The following is a 20,827-nucleotide window of genomic DNA, read 5'->3' as shown; positions in this document are numbered from 1 at the left end:
TCAGGTAAGTTTTCATACCTCAAGCATGTTTTCCCTGCTTTAATAGGAGGAGTGAAGTGTTAGAGATTGCTAATTTTCCGTTACTTAAAGTTCATGTGTTTTGGGGTTTTTTGTTTCTGTAATTGCCTGATTCATTTATTGAAATACATTTAAATGGAACACACTTCAAACTACCAGTAGTATATTCATATATCTTATAAATTCACCTTTAAAAAGCAGTTCTGGAAGATGTTCTGGCTTGTTATGAAAAAAAACTAGATGACTAAATTGAAATTATTATTTTAATGTTTAAACAAAAAAGGTAAAACTTTTCACGGCTGATTTTAAAACTTAAAGAGGGTTTTCTGTAATATTCCCTCCTGTATCAGTGATCTCCTTGGAAAAAAGCTGTACCTCTTGTTTAGATTGCTGCTGATGTTGCTTTAAGACAAAACTGAAGTTTGGTTGAACAAAATCTTTTACATTACTGTGTGTGGTAGTGGATACACTTTTCATGGATTCTCAAATGATTGTTTTTAAGCTGACTGCCTAATAGTTAAACACTTATATCCACAGTTTTATGCCAGGAAAAAGTATCTTGGCTTTAAGATATGGTTGTTTTCTTTAAGTCTTCTTAGTTTCCTTGGAGAAGTTGGAATTGTGCTCTCATTGAAAGGATGAATTTTGGGCATCTGAGCATGAACGTCTTGGTTTTAATACTAATTGATTATATAACTTGCAAAATGTTTCTGTTGTTCAAGAGTGGGAATGCCTTCCCTCAAATTTTTGAGGGAAAAGAAATTGCAGGGTTAATATGCACAGCGGTCAAGCTCTGCGAAGGCTTTCAGGCTCTTCTACTCAGATGCCTAGAAGGTGTAAAATGTATGAGAAGTTAAGCAAATGAAGTAGCTTTATGTGTTGTAATTGCAAATGTGCTACAGAGCCCCTTGGAAGTGTGCTTGTTGGTTCCCGTACATTTCAGTTCAGAACCCACTTACACAGAAGTCTAATATAGTAATTTTATCCCCTGCATGTTTTATGGAGTTTGAAGGTGTGTTGCCATAGTGAACTAAAACTACCACTGCCTTAATTAAACTACTGCTGCCTTAAAAGTGAAGTTTCATATTGGCATCTACCTACAAAACAAGCAAGCAAGAAAACCAACAGAGTTGCAACATTTTTTTGGATGTGTTTGTATCAGAGGATTCTTATTTCCCAGATATTTTTTAAAAAAATAGATTACTAAGCATTTTTTTTCCTTCAAGTAGCATCTGAATGATTAATTGCAGAGTGGCATAGCATTGATTGAAAAGTCGGTAATTCTTCTTGCCAGAATATTTTGTCCATGTGGACATAGTATTTCCCATGCTAAGCTTTTAAGGGTCAGGGGCCAATTGCATTTCCTTTCATCTAGTTATGGAATATAAATCAAAGCAAATAAGTTCTGTAGGACGTTACTTTCCTTCTGGATACTTAACATTTTAGGGTTATGGATGGACTTCTAATCTTGAGACACAGATTCATTCTACATTATTTTTGTTTCTAATTAACTAAGATTCTGAAGAGTAGGAATTTAAGTAAGAAGCCAGATTAAATTGCACGTGGCTTGCATAAAAGCTTAATGGTAGGTGTTAATATCAGATCTTAATCTGAAAACATAGAAAATAAGTTATTCGTCTTGATAATGCATGTTGTGATAGCCCAGTCTGATTTCAGGTGTATAGATAATCACCCATTCAGTCTGGTTTTAGGTCTACAAGTGACAAGCACTGTTACTGTAACTGATACGTTATTTGTTATCGTTTTAGGTATACCAATAACAGTCCCACCACCAGGTAAAGTTGCGTAGAATTTTCTTCCACGTTTGATTAAAAAGTAAAAAACTTAATGATGTACAATTTGTTGAGTTCTTTTCAGTCAGATACAGAGAACAGTTTAGAAATGCTAAGCTGTGTGCATAGATGTAGACTTAGGCTGCAAAGGCGGGAAAGTATGAAAAAGCTCTTGACGAGTAGACTTGCCTACCAGTTTCTTTGTGGTTGTGTTCTTCCTTCTTCGCTTTCCATTGTGTTTTTCTGCTATGCAGAAAACAAGTGTGATTGTTGTTTATAAAGCCTTGGTAGTTACTCAAGAATTTTCCTATGCTTCAAAAGTCTGTTTTTTAAGGTTGATACGCTGTTTGATTTAAAGTGCTGATATTTAGCACCTTGCCTTTGTTAATCTGCAAAGGAGTTCTCAATTTTACCAGATGAACTTATTTACAGTTACTGATAAACAGTTTGCTGCACTGTGCTTTCTGAAATCCCTAACTCAGTTCTCTTGTGTTCTTCTCCCTTCCATCTCCCCCTGCCCCTCCCCCCAATAAATTATTGCAGGCTTTCCACCACCACCTGGCGGTCCTCCACCTTCCCTCATACCCACCATAGAAAGGTGATTATCTCTTGGAAATCTTATAGAGCAATGTATCAGTATTTTGTAACTAATAGATCAGATGTTAGTGACCACTCAGTGGGTTTTATCTAACAGTGGAAAGACAGTTTCCAATTTGTACAGTATCTTTCCAGAAATGTTACTAGTCTCATGTCTTTCACACTTAATATTTCTCATTAGGTTACATGCCCACTTAGCTGGTTTTGTTGTGATACTTGTATCAACGTCAGGCCATAAGAGGAAAGTTAAGGTAACAATTGTTAAAGTATTCTGTAGCAGTCTGAAGGCTGAATTAGGTTAACCTCATAGTTCACCTCATTTGGCCACAGATCCAAGCCTTCATAAGCTACAGGAAATGCAGGAGTTTGTTAGAATCCATATTTCTATTTATACTGTTTGTAAATGTCCAGATTTTTGTGGGCTTAATGGTATTTTTTCAAGACCTTTTATATATATGTGTATGTATGTATCTTAAAAAAAAATAAATAAAAAGGGGGAGGAAAAAGTGGTCAGCACAGGTCTTGAAAAGTATTTATATTATACTGTAGGGCCTAAACCGTACACAAAGTTCGCTTAATATGGTGCAAGCTTCTTTCCTACTGGAATCCTATTCTCTATTGGATTTCAGTGGAAGAAGGTACACGTGTCTGTTCCTTTGAAACTGAAAATTCTGCTGTCTGTGCTGCAGGATGATGAGGGCAGATGTCAGCCAAAATCCACTTCTGATTTAATTCAGAAAAAAAATAACTGGATACATTTGCTGTGCTTGAAAGTAAATTTATTGTTTCATACTGCCAGTTACTGTGACTGTATCTTCTGTTAAGCAGTAGTCACTTATTTACTTTGAGTAAATATTTACATAGGTTCTGAAATACAATGTGAAAAAATCTAGTTCATTATAGTACTTGGGAACTAGATCTTATACTCTTACATGTTGCAACATTGCATTGGCCTTTCTCTACCTTTGGTTTTTTTTTTTTTGTTGGTTTGTTTTGGTTTTGTTTTAAACTAAACTAACCCCAAACTTGTGTTTTTGTTTAATACTACACTGCCTTCAGGAACAGAAACAGCATTCAATTTCAATATGGCATAGATAATTCATTCAAGCTATGTAGGAAGTGGTAAAAATCATGAAAGAATTTTGTGTTTTAATTATGTCTTATGCACATATCATCCATTTTAACCTTCCTAGTTTCACTTGCTTGAGTTGGCTACCTCTGAAAGGAGTCAGAATAGAAAATATGTAGTTCATTTAATGCTATATTTATAGAACTACACATTTGAAGTCCACCTGTTCTTAGATATGCTCACATACCTAGTTGTTAACAGAAAGAATGGGAATGGTTTCATTCACAAAAGAAGCACTTCCAAACAATTCAGTATATAATACAATTCAGTATAATCAGTTCAGTATCTTTGCAATAATACGATATAAGCGATATTTGAAATAGAAAATTCCTAGAACATACAAAAGAACAGTTCAATTGTAATATTTGTTTTGAATATATGGTGATTTTTTGTTTTTAATTTTAAGAAGAGGTTAGAGGATGCTGTTGTCATCTTTATTAAACTGTGAAGTAATGTTGGAAGGCTTTCTAAATTAGTAATGCTCAAAATGGAATACTTACAGTTTCTTTTAGTCTGTAAGATGGTAACAGTTCTGTGAAGTAGTACTAAGAGTGTATCTTTTGATGGAATTGGCTTTAATGGTAATACTGAATTTTACATATATTTTCTTCTCAACAGTGGACATTCCTCTGGCTATGACAGTCGTTCTGTTCGTGCATTTTCATATGGCAGTGGTGAGTAGGTTTGCTGGCTTTGAAACATTTTTATTAGTATGTTGTCAAATTGTTTTAAATGCTTACCAGGATTTTAGCTGAGAATCTAAACAGGTCCTTTCAGAAATTCATTATGAAATCTCATTGCCTGCCATCGTGACCAGTAGATGCTGTTGCAGATGTACCAGCTGTTCCTAAGCTCTATTCCTCTGCTTACTTATTTGTATGCTGGATATCTCTGTCTTGAAATGTATGTCAGAATTTTAAACAGGAAGATCAATAATTGAGAAATCCTAAGTGATGCACATATTCTTTAAAAAATCATTTGTCTGAGATCCTGGGATCTTTATGTAGCAGAAGTTGATTTTTCTTCTGTTTTGGTGAGTGTAATAGAAAAAAGTCTGATACGTAAAAACATAATTTTCTGGTTTTATGATAAGGATGAACTGGAATAGCAATTCCATTATGTGGACTCAAATGGAAGCCCACAGAGCTTAGCAGTGAGTTGAGAACTGTTACCTAGCTCACAGCTCTGCTTCCTGAGACAGAAGAGTAATTGAAATACGTTGTCATCTTCCTGATTTGGCCCAGATGGGAGATTATAAGGTGAACATGTTGCCAGTCACTAATTCTGCCTTCAGTGCATCTGCCTGGTCTCTTTCTCCCACTGATTTTTCTGTCTCCTTGCTATTTGTTCCTTAGATCTTGGCTGCTGGAAGGAAAAATTATAGGGAAAGTTGTGTCCTGTTCTGGGATACAGAAATGTTCAGCACAGATGAAACATTCATATAGTGTACCTCCCAAATATTTACAAGCCTTTAGAAGATATTAAAAATAACATTTATTAATGGTAATTTCTTGAAGCTAGATAAGTTTAATGAGTAACAAATGGTACTGTGTTGGCATTGAAGGGATCCTGATCAGTTTCTAAGTGTTTGCATTCATGCATGGAAGCTTGTTATGTATTAAAGAACTCTTGAAGTATATGAACAGCTGCTTTATGCTAACTGCTTTGTTAGCAGAAACGACCATGTTTGCTGAAGTTAGCAAAAAGTAAAGCTAAGTGAGACAACTAACATAGTCTTGTTGACTAACTTCCCAAAGTTTTAACAGGTGTAAAGCCATGCAGAGTATCACAAGGAGAGCAGTCTTATAGTCAACAGTACGTATGTTGCATCCGATAGGCAATCTCCAGTTTTCACTTTGGGATCCCTTGTGATAGAATTTGCTATTCTGTCAAATACGTAGAGACTTGAAAATGCTTCTATCTTTTATGTTGGCCTTTGTAGGGGAGGGGTGGCATGTTTGTTACTGTAGTAATGATATACTGAAGATGGCTGTCACTGTGGTCGTGCCAGCAAACAAAATATTGGCATACATGTCTTAAGCTTCTCTGCTGTGCTAAGAAAAATTTGGGGTATTTCTTTCTCCTCTTTCTTCTGAAGGAGGAAATGACGTTTACAGCTTGTCCAGCGAGACAAGTTAGGCATGTTTCCTGGTTGAGGGATGTGAATACTTAGTGTTAGGTAGAAAAGGTAATTAAGGAGTAGTTCGTAATGTGGTCTTTCTTGTTCAGATTCTTTCTCAAGTTATTGCAGTTATCTGAATTTTTTTTCCCCCAGAGATTAGATCTGTTAGTAAAAAAAAACTTTTAAGTCAAGGTTTTTGTCAGTTCCTCTTCTTCCCTTAGCCCCCAGCCAGTAGCACTGAAGTATTTTCTAAAGGAGGAAAAAAAAGCTCAATGACAAGGAAGATATTTGATTTCTTTACCCATTAAAAAAAAAAAAAGAAAAAAAAGAAGGAAAAAAAGATTGCCTTGCTGGGGTTTTTTTATTTTTACTCATTTATAACAGTGGACAATTCTTAACACCCTGAGTTTGATTTACAATTTTGAAGATTCAAAGTCCTTATCACTCTGCCACATGTTCCAGAATTCACAATGCCTTCTTCTCATTTCTGTAGACATATTTGGGATTGCCCTGACCCAACGGCAGCATCTTACTCTGGGTCTTATTGAATCTCATTAGGTTCTTGTGGGCCCACTTTCAAGTTCTTACAGAATCACAGCACTGTTTGTGTTAGAAGGGACTTAAAAGAGATTGAAATGTCTGTCAGCATTCAAGAGGCTTGGTACATCAGCCACCTTTCTTGGAAGCCTGTTCCAGTGTTCAGCTGTCTTCACGGGAGAGCAATGTTTCCCAGTGCCCAGTTTGAACCTCTCTTGGAACAGCTTTGTACCACTCTTGCATTTTCTATCATTGGTTCCCAGGAGAGTGAAGCTCAGTACCTCCGTCTGCTTCCTCCTCAGAGCTGCAGGAAGCAATAAGATCATCTCTCAGCCAGCCTCCATTTCTCCAGACCAGTCAGCCCAAGTGTCCTCAACCTCTCTTTACAGGACATGCCCTACCACATTTGTTGCCCCCCTCTAGGCACATATATTGTGGAGCCCAGAACTTCATGCAGTATTTGAGGTGAGGACGCACCAGTGCTATATATAACAGGAGAGTCACCTCTTTTCACCAGCTAGCTGAGCGGTGCATGATGCACCCCAAAATATGGCTTGCCCTCTTGGCTGCCAGGACACAGTGCTGGCTCATGCTGAGCTGCTCCCAGCCACTCATCTCCCAGCCTCTGCCTGTGTTCGACATTGCTCCATCCCAGCTGCAGCACCCCACGTTTTCCTCATTGGAATGAACATCATGCTGTTGCTGATTGTCCAGTGCTCCAATATATCCAGATCCCTCTGCAAGGTCTCTCCAAGGAGTCAGCAGCACCTCCCACTTTAATGTCATTAGTGAACTTACTAAGGATACATTCCATTCCAACATCCAGATCAAATGACAAAAATGTTAAAAATAATTTTCTTTCTTTTTTTGTTGAAAATATTAGAAGAATGGAAGCATACTGAAAGCCACGATGGAACACTGGTTTATTTTAGAAAATGCACTCCCTTAAAGTCTTTGTGCATTGTGAATTGTTACTGGTAAAAATCCAGATAGAACATACGCTGTATTTTCAGAGTAACAGATAACTGGTTTATCTCATGTTGTTGGAGTGACAGTGACATGCTTCTTTCTGATGAGAATTACTGCAGGTGTGACGGAGTAACCAGAATTCATCATAGCAGTTTATAATGCTTAACAAAAAAGGTAATTGTTTGGTGGTGTGCAATTAGAGGCAAACTGAAGTTCACACTTCAGATGAGAATGTTGTGTCAGCCAGTGTGTTCAAGCCTTGTAGACCGTACGTATATTGTTGACATAGTGACAAGTCAAGGAAATTAGCAGTCTTTAAAGTCCAGCTGGTTTTTTGCTATTTCTGGCTCCTTTCCTTAGAAGAATGTCAGTTTTGGCAGTATAATGAACAACTGAACTGTTGTGTTAGGGTATTTTTTTTCTGTTAACTCCTCGTTTTCTCTGTAGCCCTGAAGTGAAGCAGCGTCAAGCATTTTGTTAGAAGCAAACCTTCATAGAAATGCTTTTTTAAAAAATTACAATGCTTTTCATTGCAGATCTCTTTTAACAATGAAGTGTTTTTTTCCTGCTGTGCTGCCTGCTCAAAAGGTCTTTTGTATTACTCCTTTGTACATTTGACAAACTGCTGATGGGAGCTTCTGCCTGCCAAGGGTTTCTGGGGCAGGCATGCTCCAGATGTGATAGGCAGGGCAGTCTGAACATAGCTGAGAGAGAGCTGAGGAGTACTAAATACAGCATTAGTAATGCATTTGATGTTACTGCGTACGTGTTTCTATTAATTATATGATTAATGTCACTTCACAGCACTGTGGAATCGAGTGAGTGTTCTCGTGTTATGGATAATGAAGGGGAACTCGAGCTATTTGTTGAATGGTATATTATCACTTGGTAGGAAATCAGATAAGTGGAAAGTTGGAATTTGTGACCTCTCTAAGCCCACTAGAGAGTGCTATTTCCAGTTAAATATTTCAGCTCTTATTTTGCAGTAATAGGATGCATCCCTGGGGCTTCTGGAGGGGGAAAGCAGGACAAAACAATTGGGGCATTAAGATTAGAGCTATTTATTACATCTGAGCTAGCGAGAAGCAAGGGAGGAGCACATCCATTCTGCTGTTTCTAGTTACCTATAGAGGTTGTGAGACCGTGTTGTGCTGTGTCTTCCTTCTTAACTTCTTAAGCGTGTGGTCTTTGAACAGTGTGCTTCATTTTCTGAATCTACAGTGGTTTAGCAGTAACAGAGGTTGTGATGAGTCTTTGTTAGAAATAGCATCTCACGGGGTATAATCAGGAGTGTTATTTCTTCTCTCCAGAGAGAGTTTGTGGACAAACCTCTGAAGTTACCGTTATGTTCTGTGATGAAAAAAACGTGGTGAAGAGAACACTGAGAGTAACTAACATGCAATGTTTTAAATACAGTAACAAAACCCAATAGCATCTAAATAGAAAGTTGGATGTATCCTTTCCCTACCTTTTTTTGACTGTATTACCCGGTTCAGTGTATCTTTGTATGGAGATTTTAAAGGAGTGCCGAGGCCTTTATTAGCATCATGGAAAAGAATGCAGAGTTTGTGCAATAATAACTTCTACGTGAAAGGGAAAGATTGGAAAATGTCATTGAAGGAGGCTAACAAACGTCTGCTTTCACACATAAGTGCTACAGTTTTCTTACGGTATCTGATTTTGTTCTTTCTAATACCGGCGTCTTTTTCTTTAGTCACCTTTCCGCACCTTGCAGGTTCTGCTCCTTCATGGTCTAGTCTTATGGACAGCAGCAAACAGTGGGATTACTATGCACGGCGAGAGAAGGATAGGGAGCGGGACAGAGATCGATCTCGGGATCGAGATCGCGACCGGGACCGAGACAGAGATCGAGAACGTACCAGAGACAGGGAAAGGGACCGAGATCACAGCCCGTCTTCGAGCACGTTCAACAGGTTAGTGCAATGTCTCAAACATGCTGCAGCTCTGCTTTGAGCCCTGAGTCCTTGCTATGTCGTATACTTCAGCTTTGAAGTCCAACGTTCGTCTGTATATTCCAAGAGATGGAAGGTGTGGCCTCTTCCCCGGCTCCCTTTGCACTTGGAAACTGAAATTCAGTTTCTAAATGTAAAACAGGAATGGAAAAGCTACAGTATATGTCCAAGTTGTTCATAGTGTTTTAATACAGATTGAAGGCGGGATTTAAGCACTGTGTGTGAGATATTCTACTCTCTTTCACCTCAGTTGTCGTACAAAAACCTGCAGAAGTATTTAATGGACCTTAGTTGCCATCTCAGTGCCACGAGCAATGCGGAACAACATTTGACCTTAATTAATGGTGTTGTGAGCTGCAGAGATGGGTACTTCAGTCACTCACACTGGCTGGATACCAATCTGTCCAACCAACCTTTTTAAAACTTACTTCATGTTCAACAACTTTTTAAATTTCTTTTTAGACGTAATTAACATTCTTCAGGCTTTCAAACCTAATTACTCTAAAAAAAAAAGGTGCAGCTATTCTGCATTCATGCACACAAGCAGAAGGCATTTAGTGCTGAACTTGCTGTGACTCCATAGAGTTGTGTTGGCTTGCCAGATTTGTCCATATTCATTTTGTTGAATATTTGCTAAATAATTGGGGGTGGACGTCTAGACTGCTTTTCTCAGTTTTTATTGTTAAATTTCAATTTTGCAGAAAAATATACATGAGCTATTAAGCTGATTGTTTTTACTAATGGCTTTACGCTGGGGGAAATGAGAACACCCAGAGTCAACACAAACGACTTCAACTGAGACACAAGATTTTGTGGTGTTTTTTTTTTTTGCACGATATTTGTTAGCTAAAGACCCAAACTAGATGCAGGAAAGCCACTTTTCCATGTGTACAGATGCCAAGGTTATTGCAGTGATGTCCTCTCCTGTGCGCATGTGCTGCGTTACACGGTCAGTTTCTAAGAACTCAGCCCAATCTAAACATCTGTTTCTCAGACAGCTTGATTGAAGGCCAGAAAGGAGCCTGGTCATTCAAGGGTGCTTGAAATGAACCTTAATAGCTTCCAGGCCTGGAGAAATCTCTGTGCTGCTGCCAGAGTTATCTGCAAAGGAGGGGGAAGAGCAGGCCTCAAGTTTTTTTTATGTGACTAAATTATCCACCATCTGCAGCAAAGCTGTTGCCACATGGCTATGTTAAGAAAATGGGAGGCCTTTAGCTCATATGAGTTGGTTTAGGAATCGCAGAGAAGGTGGAAGTGATTTAAGAAAGACAGAACATGCAGGCATAACATTTCTGTATGTGTTGTTTATACATAAATACATATTTTAAGAAGGTTTATTTCAATTCTGTGCGCTCAAAAAATTGAGCTATAAGAAAGAGAATGTGAACTATTCTAGACACAACACAGATGCATTGCTTTTATTTGAATTCCCTTTGTTTAAACTTAAGCAATACTATGGTGAGATTTGGAGTAAGGATCATCTTGACCTTTTTACTGCTCAGAATTTACTCTTTTATATGTTTTTGGCAGTTCTGTTCTCAATTGAAAGTATATAATATATATTTCTTAGAATAGTAAGAAAATTGGATTGTTTTTGATTGTTTTTTTTTACTCTATTAGTATAATCAAAATGTGCTTTATAAATAAACCTTTAGTTGTCTGTATTCTATTCCTTCTTTGCCATGCTGTCCTCAGATGAAATTGTGCATTTTTAGGGCATACCCCTTGAGAAAATGCAGTGGTTTTTTTGGACTGCAACAATTAGTTGCTTCTGAAATGTAGAGCTCTGTATGTGATTGGTACCTTACCTGTCTCATGGCTGCTCCTTAGTAATTTTTAAAAAAGCACCTATATTTCTGAGGTCATGGGAGCCAATAATCCAGCAGAGCAGAGCAGAGTAGGATCTGCTTGGCTGGAAAGCAGCTTTACAGGAAAGGACTTGGTGTCCAGGTGGATGACAGATTGAGCAGCACTGAACAGTCTGTGTGATAAAGGTCAAAATGCAGTGAGCTGTATTCCTCAGTGAGATCTTCAAGAAATGATGCTGACACCTGCATCACTGTCACGGAAGTAATAACTGGATGATGCCAAGAGTGGAACAGCTGTGTGACTGTGCAGGTGACCAAGCACTGGTATAGACTGCCCAGAGCCTGCGGAGTCTCCTCTCGGAGGACATGGGTACCCACCTGCTCTGGATGTCCCTGCTTGAACAGGGATGGGACCAGATGGACCCAAAGGTCCCTGTCCACCTCAACCATTCTGTGATCTGCCACAGCAGATTTGATTGGCTTACTCTGAGATGTGTGGTTATGAGTGCAGGATTTGTATTAATGTAGTCGTTAATGGGTGCAGCTGTATTACTTAGTCTTAAGTCATAACTTTGAGCTCTTTGCAAATAGCTGTAGTTCTCTTGATTTCAGTGTATGAGTATTTGTGATGTTTCTTAGAATGACAGGAGTTTCTGAGTTTTGTTTGATGCTACCCTAAATTGCTGATTTTTATTTTTTTTTGTTTGTTTCATGATACAATCAAATAAAATTCCATAGAAAGACCAGTGCTGTTGCTTCAGACATCCACCCCTTCTCTGAGTTCTTATGCATAGCTGTAATGATAAGTGATGTAATGTTCTCATTTGGGAAATGGCCTCTAGATCCAAGTTATGGCAGATAAAATTGTTTTGACTTAAATTCTCACTTGCTGCAGTGCATGACAAAGCTCTTGAGGTGAGCTTTTCTCCTGGCATGATTTGTCTGATCTGCTGCTGTCAAGGCCGCTGCAAAAGACTTGCTTTCTTATGGTAAATGTTAGCAAAGAAACACAAAGGAAAGCATGAAACACTTGGCTTTTGTCAGCTTAATAGTGTCAAAATAAGCCTGGTTATGTTGTATCTTCCTGTAGGACTTGGTAAGTCCAGAGTATAAGGCAAAAGAGCTTTAATATCCCTTTAACATAGGTTGTGGATTTGGTTTAGAAACACAGAAGCAACGTGAAGATTTTTTTTGTCATTTTCCTCAAAAGCTTATAAAGATTTTTCTGCATATATACATCCTACTTTGTGTTACTGTCCTGAAAAGATCTTCTTTTAATCAGTGATGAAGAACGATACAGATACAGAGACTATGCAGAAAGAGGCTATGACCGCCATAGGACAAGCAGAGAGAAAGATGACCGACACAGAGAGAGGAGACACAGAGAGAAAGAAGATACAAGACACAAATCATCTCGAAGGTTTGATTTATTTTTTTTTTTTTAATAGGATACTAAAGACTTAACCAGCTTAAAAAAATAATTTCTTAAAAGAACCCCAAACAAACTGGAGTTCTGTGGAAAGACTGTAAACTCTTAGATGTACTACTTGGAACAAGTCTGCTGTATAAAATGTGGACAGACAAAAAGCGGTGTTGGTGAGGGGTAACTTCATACTGATGCACGTGACTGTCTTACATAGTGAACAGAAATGATGAATTTGGGGAAAAAAATCTAAAATGATGGGTCAGAAAGAGGTAGAGTGAAGCTGACATTCATCAGCATTAACACATGAATGTAGTGAAATCCATCTTAGTTTCGCTCCATAGGAATTGTTCATCTTGATCCTTTTTGACTTAGAAATTCAGGGGAAGGGGATGAATAAGAATACTAAGGGTAGTAGTAGGGACGTGACATAACTAGAATTATCACTATTAGGATATGGGTTGCAAATCTAAATATTACTCAAATATCGCAGTAAAAAAGTACAGGATGTGTGAATGTACATACCACTACTTGAACAATTCAGCTCGATTTTGATGTCCAGCTTCTATGTGGGACAGAACAGGAGCAGGCGCCACTTTTCAAGTACGAACGCAAAGGCTGTGGTTTTCAGTGCTCTTAAGAAGGGGGGGCCTGAAGTGTCATGCAATGGCTTGAGGTGTATTTTCCCTCTTTTTCTTTAGTAACAGCAGACGCCGCCACGACAGTGAAGAAGGGGACAGCCACAGAAGGCACAAACACAAAAAATCCAAACGAAGCAAAGAAGGAAAAGAAGCCAGCAGTGAACCCGCTCCTGAGCAGGAAAACACTGAAGCTGCCCCCGCGGAATAGGCCTGTGTGATTTTTGCCTATTGGCATATATATTAGTGCCAGAAATAGATTCCTATAAATCTTGTTATTTTTCTGGTTATTAAAATAATTTGTTCTTAATCTTGTTCTGTTAGTACGAGATGGAAAGTTACTTGGTTTTGGTTTTGGTTTCGGTTGGCTTTTTTTCTGTTGGGTTTTTTTTTTTTTTTTTTTGAGAATAAAAGAATAAATTTTTCACATTAAGATTCCTTTCACTTTTAAGAAGCAGCGAGAAAACATCTTTCTTACAGCGAGAGGATGATGCTCTTTCAGCATATGTAGGGATTAAACTCCTTCTATGGGATCGTCTCCCTTTTTCGTAAGCCGGTGGGAAGGTCATTCTTCTGCTGGCTTTATTATATACACCAACATCTGGAACAGTGTGAGTTCAGTATAGCTTTTGGAGGTCACATTTGAAAAGCTCGTCCTTTACTGCGGGGACAGGAAGAAATTGCAGACTCTTCAAGAACTTTATACTGAAGCGTAATGAAAACAAGAGGGGAAGGGGAAAGGTGCTGACTGTTCTCAGTCTGATGGAACACTGAGTGAGTGTGGTGATCGTACACTTGGTAATTACATCTGGTTTGTGTGGGCGCAGAAGGAAGAATTAAACTGGATAATCATTTCTGCTGCTTTTCAGTGGCTTAAGAGAAAGTTCATTTCAGTCTCTGTTCTCGGGGACAGCTGTGCCTAACGTGATAAAGATGAACAAACGCAGCCTGTCCGCATTGCTGGCTTTTAGGAGGGGAAAAAAAAAATTAAACTTTGAAAAATGAGTATCTTGCAGAGAAAGGCAAAGAACTATTTTAAGAGAAAAATAAGTCCATCATCACTTTCAGATTACCTTCTAGCACAGTGACATGGGAGGTTGGCATGGCAGCACAGCAGAAGTTACACTTTGTCATCAGGGTAGCGGTTCATTCTCTTTTGGATGAAAATAACATCTGTACAAGTACACAGTTACAGTTATTTTTAATAACTTTAGAAATTCAATTCACAGTTTTACAGACTAACAGAGGGTACTCAAAAGTCTTGAAAATCTCAGCTTCATGCCGACCCGAAAAGGTACACATAACCAAAGTGCTATTTGTGTGTTGGATAAAAACCTTCACCTGATTTTTGCAATGAGAAAAACTGCAAGGATTTCTTCCGTAGGTCATTCAAGGAATTCTTTTCCTAAATCAAAATAAAATGGGTGAGCAGGAGGTGCTGCTCCCTCCATCTCATTATTTTTATAATGCGTTAAATAGATATATAAAAAACAAACAAACAAAAAAAGCCTGAGAACATGGGGAAGGAATGACTCAAGTCTGTAGCTTAAATCACTCTAAAGTGATTCTTTGACGTGTGTCCTGGCTTTGTCTAAACTTGGCTTTTCTTGACATGCAGGTTGAAATTTCACAAACCATTTCTTTATAAACACATATTTGGCCTCCCAAAAAGCAAAGATGGCTGACATCTGTGGTGTTTCTTGTTTTTGCTTGCCTTTCTTCTGTGTTAAATTACGTCTTGTAATCTCCACGAAGATTTGTTTTATAAAAAAGTGCCAGGCCAGGAGACAATCGTGAGAGTGATTTTTCCTTTCAGTTCTTTGAGCATCCTTGCCAAGCAGGCGTGCATCATTCCTGATGTGTTTCTGCCATTGACAGCAAGGAGGATATCACCGCATCTGAAAAAACAAAAGGCAAAACATGAGAATATGAAACAAGGGCACTCCTCCTTGGGAAATGCCACAGTATGTCCATTCATTGGGTAGGAGGAGTGTCACCATACCTTCTCAGGCTCACTGCTGTTCATGAATAAGGGAACAGCAGCATAGAGCAGTGTCCTATCACTGTCTACCTAAGTTGATTTCCCTCCTTCTTATAATCCCTTTTTAGTATTGTGGTTGGATGGTTTTGTTGTTTGGTTTGGCTTTTATTTGAGCTTTGGGGTGTAGGTAAGCTTCTCTGCTGGCATTCTTTTTACTGCCCTAGAAATCAACCTGATGCATCTTATACTACAGATTGCTAAGAAAGCCATCCAGAAATACTCTAAAATTAAAGTTAAATCTGTTTATGTTCAGGACGCTTGTGTCCTGTTTTCAGAGCTTAATTCTGTACTCCATTGAGCTCACTAGAAAGTCTTAATTAATTTGTTAATATGAAGAAATATGCTTGTCTTCCTACCTGTCAGAGGATTCCTTTTATTTCCCCATTCACAGCATTCAAGTAAAGCTTCTTTAACAAATAAAAAACCTGGATGAAAGACTACTCAGTGAGAAGTAGCATTTACCATTACCTGATCCTTCCATCGTTGTATGCTGGTGTTCCCCCGACAATGGATTTGATAAAGAAAGGTTTGTTCCCGGTGTGTTCTTCATAGCCTCCCACAATGCTGAAGCCGAGGCTCCCGGATGTATTTCTTCGTAACACGATTTCTTTGCAGCTGTACAAATACCTGAAACAAAGCAGTCTGATTAAATGTCTTCTGGCTAACTCTGGATTAATGAGGCATCTGCCTCTTCATATGCTTGTAGAGCGTTTTGAAGATGTGAAATAACAGCAGAGTTCCCCTGTAGTAAACGCTGTTTCCTTCTTTCCTTCAGTGCTGCTTTCCCCCACCAGTTACCCTAGAAGTGAAAGAGCTGGCTGATCTTGGATTTAAAATAATAAATCAGTTGGTTCACATGGTAAGATTTAATGGAAACGTTCTAGTTACGACCGAAAGTGATGAAAACGCTCTCAGACTGGATTTAATATTTGTAAGCTGTAATTCCAGAAACTGTATTTCATTTGCCTCGTACAATCCACTGACTGCTTTTATCTTCTGTGTGTGATTAATTGTGTCAAAAGTAGCCAGGCACTGAGAAGTAAAAAGAAAAAAATCCAAGGCCAATGCATTGAGCCAGGATTACAGCAGTGGCAGAGCTCACACAAAGAAGAATACCAGGAAGAAGGAATCCTGAGCTTTTCTTGCCAAGCAGCATGGTGAGTTGGAGCATGGAGGATGAGCAGATCCCATTCATTTCAGTCAGTGCATTGGAGTACTGAGCCTGCTGTTGGAAACAGCTTATCCTGATGTAACAACTATCAGTATTTTTGCTAAGTGAGCTGCAGTCTGCCTCTCCTGCCTCTTGTCTTTTTAAAATGTATTTTGTGATACTGTAGGATCATAGAATCCTTAGAGCTGGAAGGGACCTCTGAGGGCCATCTAGTCCAACTCCCCTGCAATGAACAGGGACACCACAGCTAGATCAGGTTGCCCAGGGCCTGATCCAGCCTTGCCTTGAATGTCTCCAATGACAGGGCATCAACCAGGTTATACTTATTCAAAGCTTAGCTGAAACAAAGAATAGGGGAAATTAAGAGCAGCATGAGGATTAGACTCTTACATTTTGCATATGGCTCGTGAGTACATTACTTAGAATGCCTGTTTAGTTCTTTCCATTTTAACCAATTAGAAAGAAAAAATAGTTACAGAACAACAGAGACTTCTGTCCTTAATTCTTAATCCACTCATCATTATCAGTTTGCCCAGGAATGACTGAAAAGCCTGAAAATCCTTTTGCTATTCCAAATCCAAACTGACAGGCTGGCCTACAGCAAGAGCTGCAACAAGCTCTATTCAGAAACACTTCAGGTTTCTAAGAAACAGTTGACCCTTCTTCCGTAGAAGGATGAATAACCTTATCTCAGAGACCACTACGTCTAGTGCTTTAAATTGTGCCAAATAACACTTCTGCTGTGTTTCACAGCAGGATTTCATAGTAGTAATCAATTAGTCCCCCAGGGCCTACAAATATTCACCTGCTGCCAGGATGGTAGGTATATAATGTTTGCACAGGCATTCACTGGCTGCTAATGTAAGAAACAGGTGACGTTTTTTTCTCTCCTCAGCAGCCAGGCATTAGTGCTTTACCATCTGTGGACTTAAATGTGCAAAATCACTCAGGACCTCTGTGTTTGATGGTGCTTATCAAGGTCATGACCAAGCGGTGCCAGGGCCCAGCCGGTAGTGCTATTACCCTGTGTTGGTTTGGGGGGCAGGGGCTCTGCTGCCCAGCATGATGGTCTTTACCTAAGGAAACTGGAAGGTTAAATACTGATGCTATAGAAGAACTGTCAAGCAGCTAAAGACATGAGAAGAGGATGCAGTGAAGGCAAGGCTTACATGCATTGGGTACAACATTCTGTAAAAGAAAAAAAAGACAGTTACAGTTTCCATCAGTCTGGAAGGCAACAAATACATGCTATTGAGGTACATGCTAGATATAAGTAAAATAGAGATGGCTTGCTAGCATTAGCACATGCCGTACCTAACTACCAAGCCAAAAGGTAGTTTTCTTTAATACAGTGGCTGAGTTTCAGTTGCCCATTGCCCTTGCACCATATCTTGATAGGAATAAACTGATGTTCTGATGTTACAGAGCACCGAAGGTTCATACCACCTGTCCTCAGCACGGCTGTTTTGTTCTGGACATGGACCCCTAGGTCCTGCCCCAATGCCCCATGCCACCTACTGCTGACAAAAGGGCTGCAACCTGCCCCTTTAAAGTGGAGTTTCAGCATCTCCATCCTATAGGTTACAGGGCACCAACATGGCAGTGCACCACACGTCAGCCATTCATCAGTGCTGCTGGGAACATGAAAGTGATGTCAGGAGCCCAGCACATGGGATGCCAAGCTACATCCCAGGCTGTTCCTGCAGTGTCCTCAGCAAAGAGCAGCCTGAAGGGAGGCATTTCATCTGGCTCTTTCCAGCTGTGTAGTAATCAAGGGAAGCTAAGAAGTGCCAAAGAGAGAAAATGAAACACTGCTTGCGTCAGCTGAAGATGCTTAGTGTGCCTGAGTAGATTAGTTTTCTGTGGTGGTAACCCCCAGCCCAAGTGATCTGACCCAGTTAAGCTGCCATAACCCACTAAACTGCAAGTAGTCCAAAGTGAACTGCCCTCTGTCTGGGAACAAAGCTGCTCACAGTCTTTTGCTGCTATATCTAAGTATGCCAATGGTCAAAAAGCTGAGGACAAGGAGTAATTTATGTGTGAGCTGCCTCAGATTTGAGCCTTGCGGATAAGCAGCCTAGACACAGTCCTATCATAAGAAATGCTGCATCCAAGCATCAGTTACTGCTGGCCAAGGAGTTTAAAATTGCCTGTTTTCAACAGCAACGTACAGTTCCCTCCTGTTACAAAGCATAGGTAGCCCCGTGACCTGGGATTCAAAGCCAACCTGGCCGCAGAAGGATGGCAGCAATAAGGTTGGGAAAATGGGGCACTGCAACAGGGGAGCATCTGGCACCTGAGCGGAGCCATGTGTGAGAAGTGCACCCATAGGAGCCTGGAGGGAGTTAATTTGGAAGAGCTCCACATTTTAGGCCCATGTTTAGGAGCTCCTCCCAGCTCCATGTTTTAGGCCCAGTACTACCCCTGGTTTGCGGAATGACTTTGGCCAACTCCTGTCTTCCTCGTCTCACTTTGCAGATGAACAAAAGCACTCATGTGAAGTACTAACGCTTGTAAATGTTATGACAGGATGATGTATAAAGTATTTTTAAGTGCTAGCTGGGGGAAGGAAACGTAAGGAGAGAAAAGAAAGGAGAGCTGGAACACAGGCCGGAGCAGGAGAAACGTCACAGGGCCAGAGAAATACTTTTCACCAGCTGCTACACATTATTTGCTCTGTGCATCCTTAACAACATTTCCCTCCAACAATAAACGTGACCCGTCTTCCTCAACAACAAAAAATTAAATTAGCTACCCTGAAATAAGTCTCCAGGCTGGAATGCTTACGTTTCTGCATCACTGTTTCCTACAGCCCGCAGCCCCTGCGCCCATGCAGTCCAAGTTTTGACAGATGTCAGATTCACATGTGTGTCTATTTTATGGCCACCCCGTGCTGGACAGTGCTACAGAAAGAACAGGGAAGCTGTTTACGTACTAGCAAATCACAGAAAAGTGACTGAGGCCAATATTAAGGCTGCCAAAATTCAAGTGAGTTCCGCAAACGTTGAACTGTGCAGGACGGCTTTTCTGATGCGGTGAGCTTCAGTGAGGACAGATCACCTGGCTGTCTGATTCTGCTGCTACCGGCTCGATCCAGAGGTTTTTCCTCACATAGGTATGCACTGTCCATCTTCCCGAGTACCTCACATGATCTCATACAGCGATGATTCTGACATTGCTATCTTTCCACTAGCTGTTCCAGTTGTTCTTAGATGCGGGCACCTTGGAGCAGTCCCTCTGGTAAACGGTATGGTTTTACTTCACGCTCCTTGCTCCATGGTTGCACGCCAGGCACCTTTACCCAGACGGGCCTGTCTGAGGCGTGTGCAGGCAGAGAATCATTTTCTGTAGCAGCTTGGAAATCCATGGGACTTCTGGAAATACCTCGAGATCTGCTGGGCTGTGATCCTTGCCAAATGCACACTGAAGGGCAGGTAGGAAAAGGCTGAATGCTCAGACCGGGGGGGGAAACGAGCTCATACGATACATTCATACGAGCGTGCATTGTGGGGGAAAGTGAAGACTCCAACTGTATGTACCTAATGAGCAAATCCAGATCTGATCCTCGTGCCCCACATGCACCAACCAATTCCTTCTGAGGATGAAGTACACCTTTGTTACCATCGCTCCTGCCCAACCCTGGCCCCTATCTCAGCCTGGTGGTGGGACCAGCGTGCTGCCTGAGCATACTAATGCCCTACTCCGGGTTGGCAGAGAAAGGCCACACTGTGCTTGCCATTGCAGCTGGGATTCGAGCACAATGAGCTTCCTGTTTGCAAGCTTGCTGACTTTGGGGCTGATTTTCCTGCAGACTAAACAGGTGGGAATAGCTTCACACATGCAGCCTTTGGAAGGGGGGATAGAGGGAGCCTAGATATTGCTTTTAAATGAAGAAAAAAATACCTCCCTTTTCCTCACACACTTCAAAGCAGTACTGATGGATGGAAATACCAGGTGTGAGTCTGCAGCACTGTGGAGCTCTGTCCTTCACCTCAGTCACCTCAATGAGGACATGGGAACTTGGGGCAGCTGTGGGTAGGAGATGAAAAGCAGGCAGTTCAGGCTGTCTATGCAACAGAGCAGAGGTGCGCTGAGAGCAGAAGCAGATAGGATGCATCGCTTGTGCCCATTTATCTATGGACTCAAAGGCAGGACTCAGCACCACAAGACCTGCTCTGCTTGCCTTCTCTCAACAAGGACCATTACTCATGCTCCAGTGCTGCATGTCATCACCTGTAAAATGCAGTGGTCACAGTCAGAAACGCAGAGGAAGTGAGCAGGAGTGAGAACCTCACTATTTCTGCCTGCCTGCCATACGACTGGGATAGCGGAGTTCAGCATTCCTAAGGGAGCCGGTGAAAGGCCATTGGTTTTCTGCTTTTTCTTGTTACTGCTTTTCCTTCGCAGGAATAAGAGTTCAGTCCTCTCCACTGTAGGAGGAACCTCCCATCCATGGGTGATAGGCACACAACCATCCTGCTCTAGACAAAGGTGTTAGCTTCAGACGGGGTCACAGAGCACACCCATGCAAGGCATCATTTGGCCATCACAGCAGAGCTTGCTGCAAGGTGAAGGAGCTCAGCATGGCTCAGTGCAGGAGGAGGAAGA

General features: G+C 40.5%; 2 protein-coding genes across 14 annotated transcripts in view; one reads left to right on the top strand and one right to left on the bottom strand.

Moving 5' to 3' along the window:
- FIP1L1 (factor interacting with PAPOLA and CPSF1) overlaps window positions 1–13,317 on the top strand; it is a 37,420-nt gene extending 24,103 nt beyond the window's left edge. For 3 of the 5 annotated variants that reach the window (XM_015285534.4, XM_025150190.3, XM_015285533.4), the window contains 6 exons: window positions 1,788–1,814; window positions 2,355–2,409; window positions 4,156–4,211; window positions 8,880–9,099; window positions 12,229–12,366; window positions 13,071–13,317. In XM_015285534.4, coding sequence (XP_015141020.2) covers window positions 1,788–1,814; window positions 2,355–2,409; window positions 4,156–4,211; window positions 8,880–9,099; window positions 12,229–12,366; window positions 13,071–13,218 — 644 coding nt within the window. In that variant the 3' untranslated portion in view covers window positions 13,219–13,317. The remainder of the gene's footprint in view (window positions 1–1,787; window positions 1,815–2,354; window positions 2,410–4,155; window positions 4,212–8,879; window positions 9,100–12,228; window positions 12,367–13,070) is intronic. The other 2 variants (XM_025150189.3, XM_015285535.4) reach the window with 1 other exon arrangement.
- Window positions 13,318–14,189: 872 nt separating this feature from the next.
- Window positions 14,190–20,827, bottom strand: part of LNX1 (ligand of numb-protein X 1) — a 75,260-nt gene continuing 68,622 nt past the window's right edge. For 8 of the 9 annotated variants that reach the window (XM_040700234.2, XM_015285527.4, XM_046941175.1 and 5 more), the window contains 2 exons: window positions 15,517–15,675; window positions 14,190–14,905 (listed from right to left, as the gene is read on the bottom strand). In XM_040700234.2, the coding sequence (XP_040556168.1) occupies window positions 14,770–14,905; window positions 15,517–15,675 (295 nt within the window). In that variant the 3' untranslated portion in view covers window positions 14,190–14,769. Of the gene's footprint in view, window positions 14,906–15,516; window positions 15,676–17,295; window positions 17,408–20,827 lie in introns of those variants that run through there. The other variant, XM_015285531.4, reaches the window with a different exon arrangement.

Source organism: Gallus gallus, chromosome 4, assembly GCF_016699485.2.
Source record: "Gallus gallus isolate bGalGal1 chromosome 4, bGalGal1.mat.broiler.GRCg7b, whole genome shotgun sequence".
NCBI lineage: Eukaryota > Metazoa > Chordata > Aves > Galliformes > Phasianidae > Gallus > Gallus gallus.
Note: the sequence above shows the minus strand (reverse complement) of the source record. Positions and strands in the feature narration are given on the sequence as shown.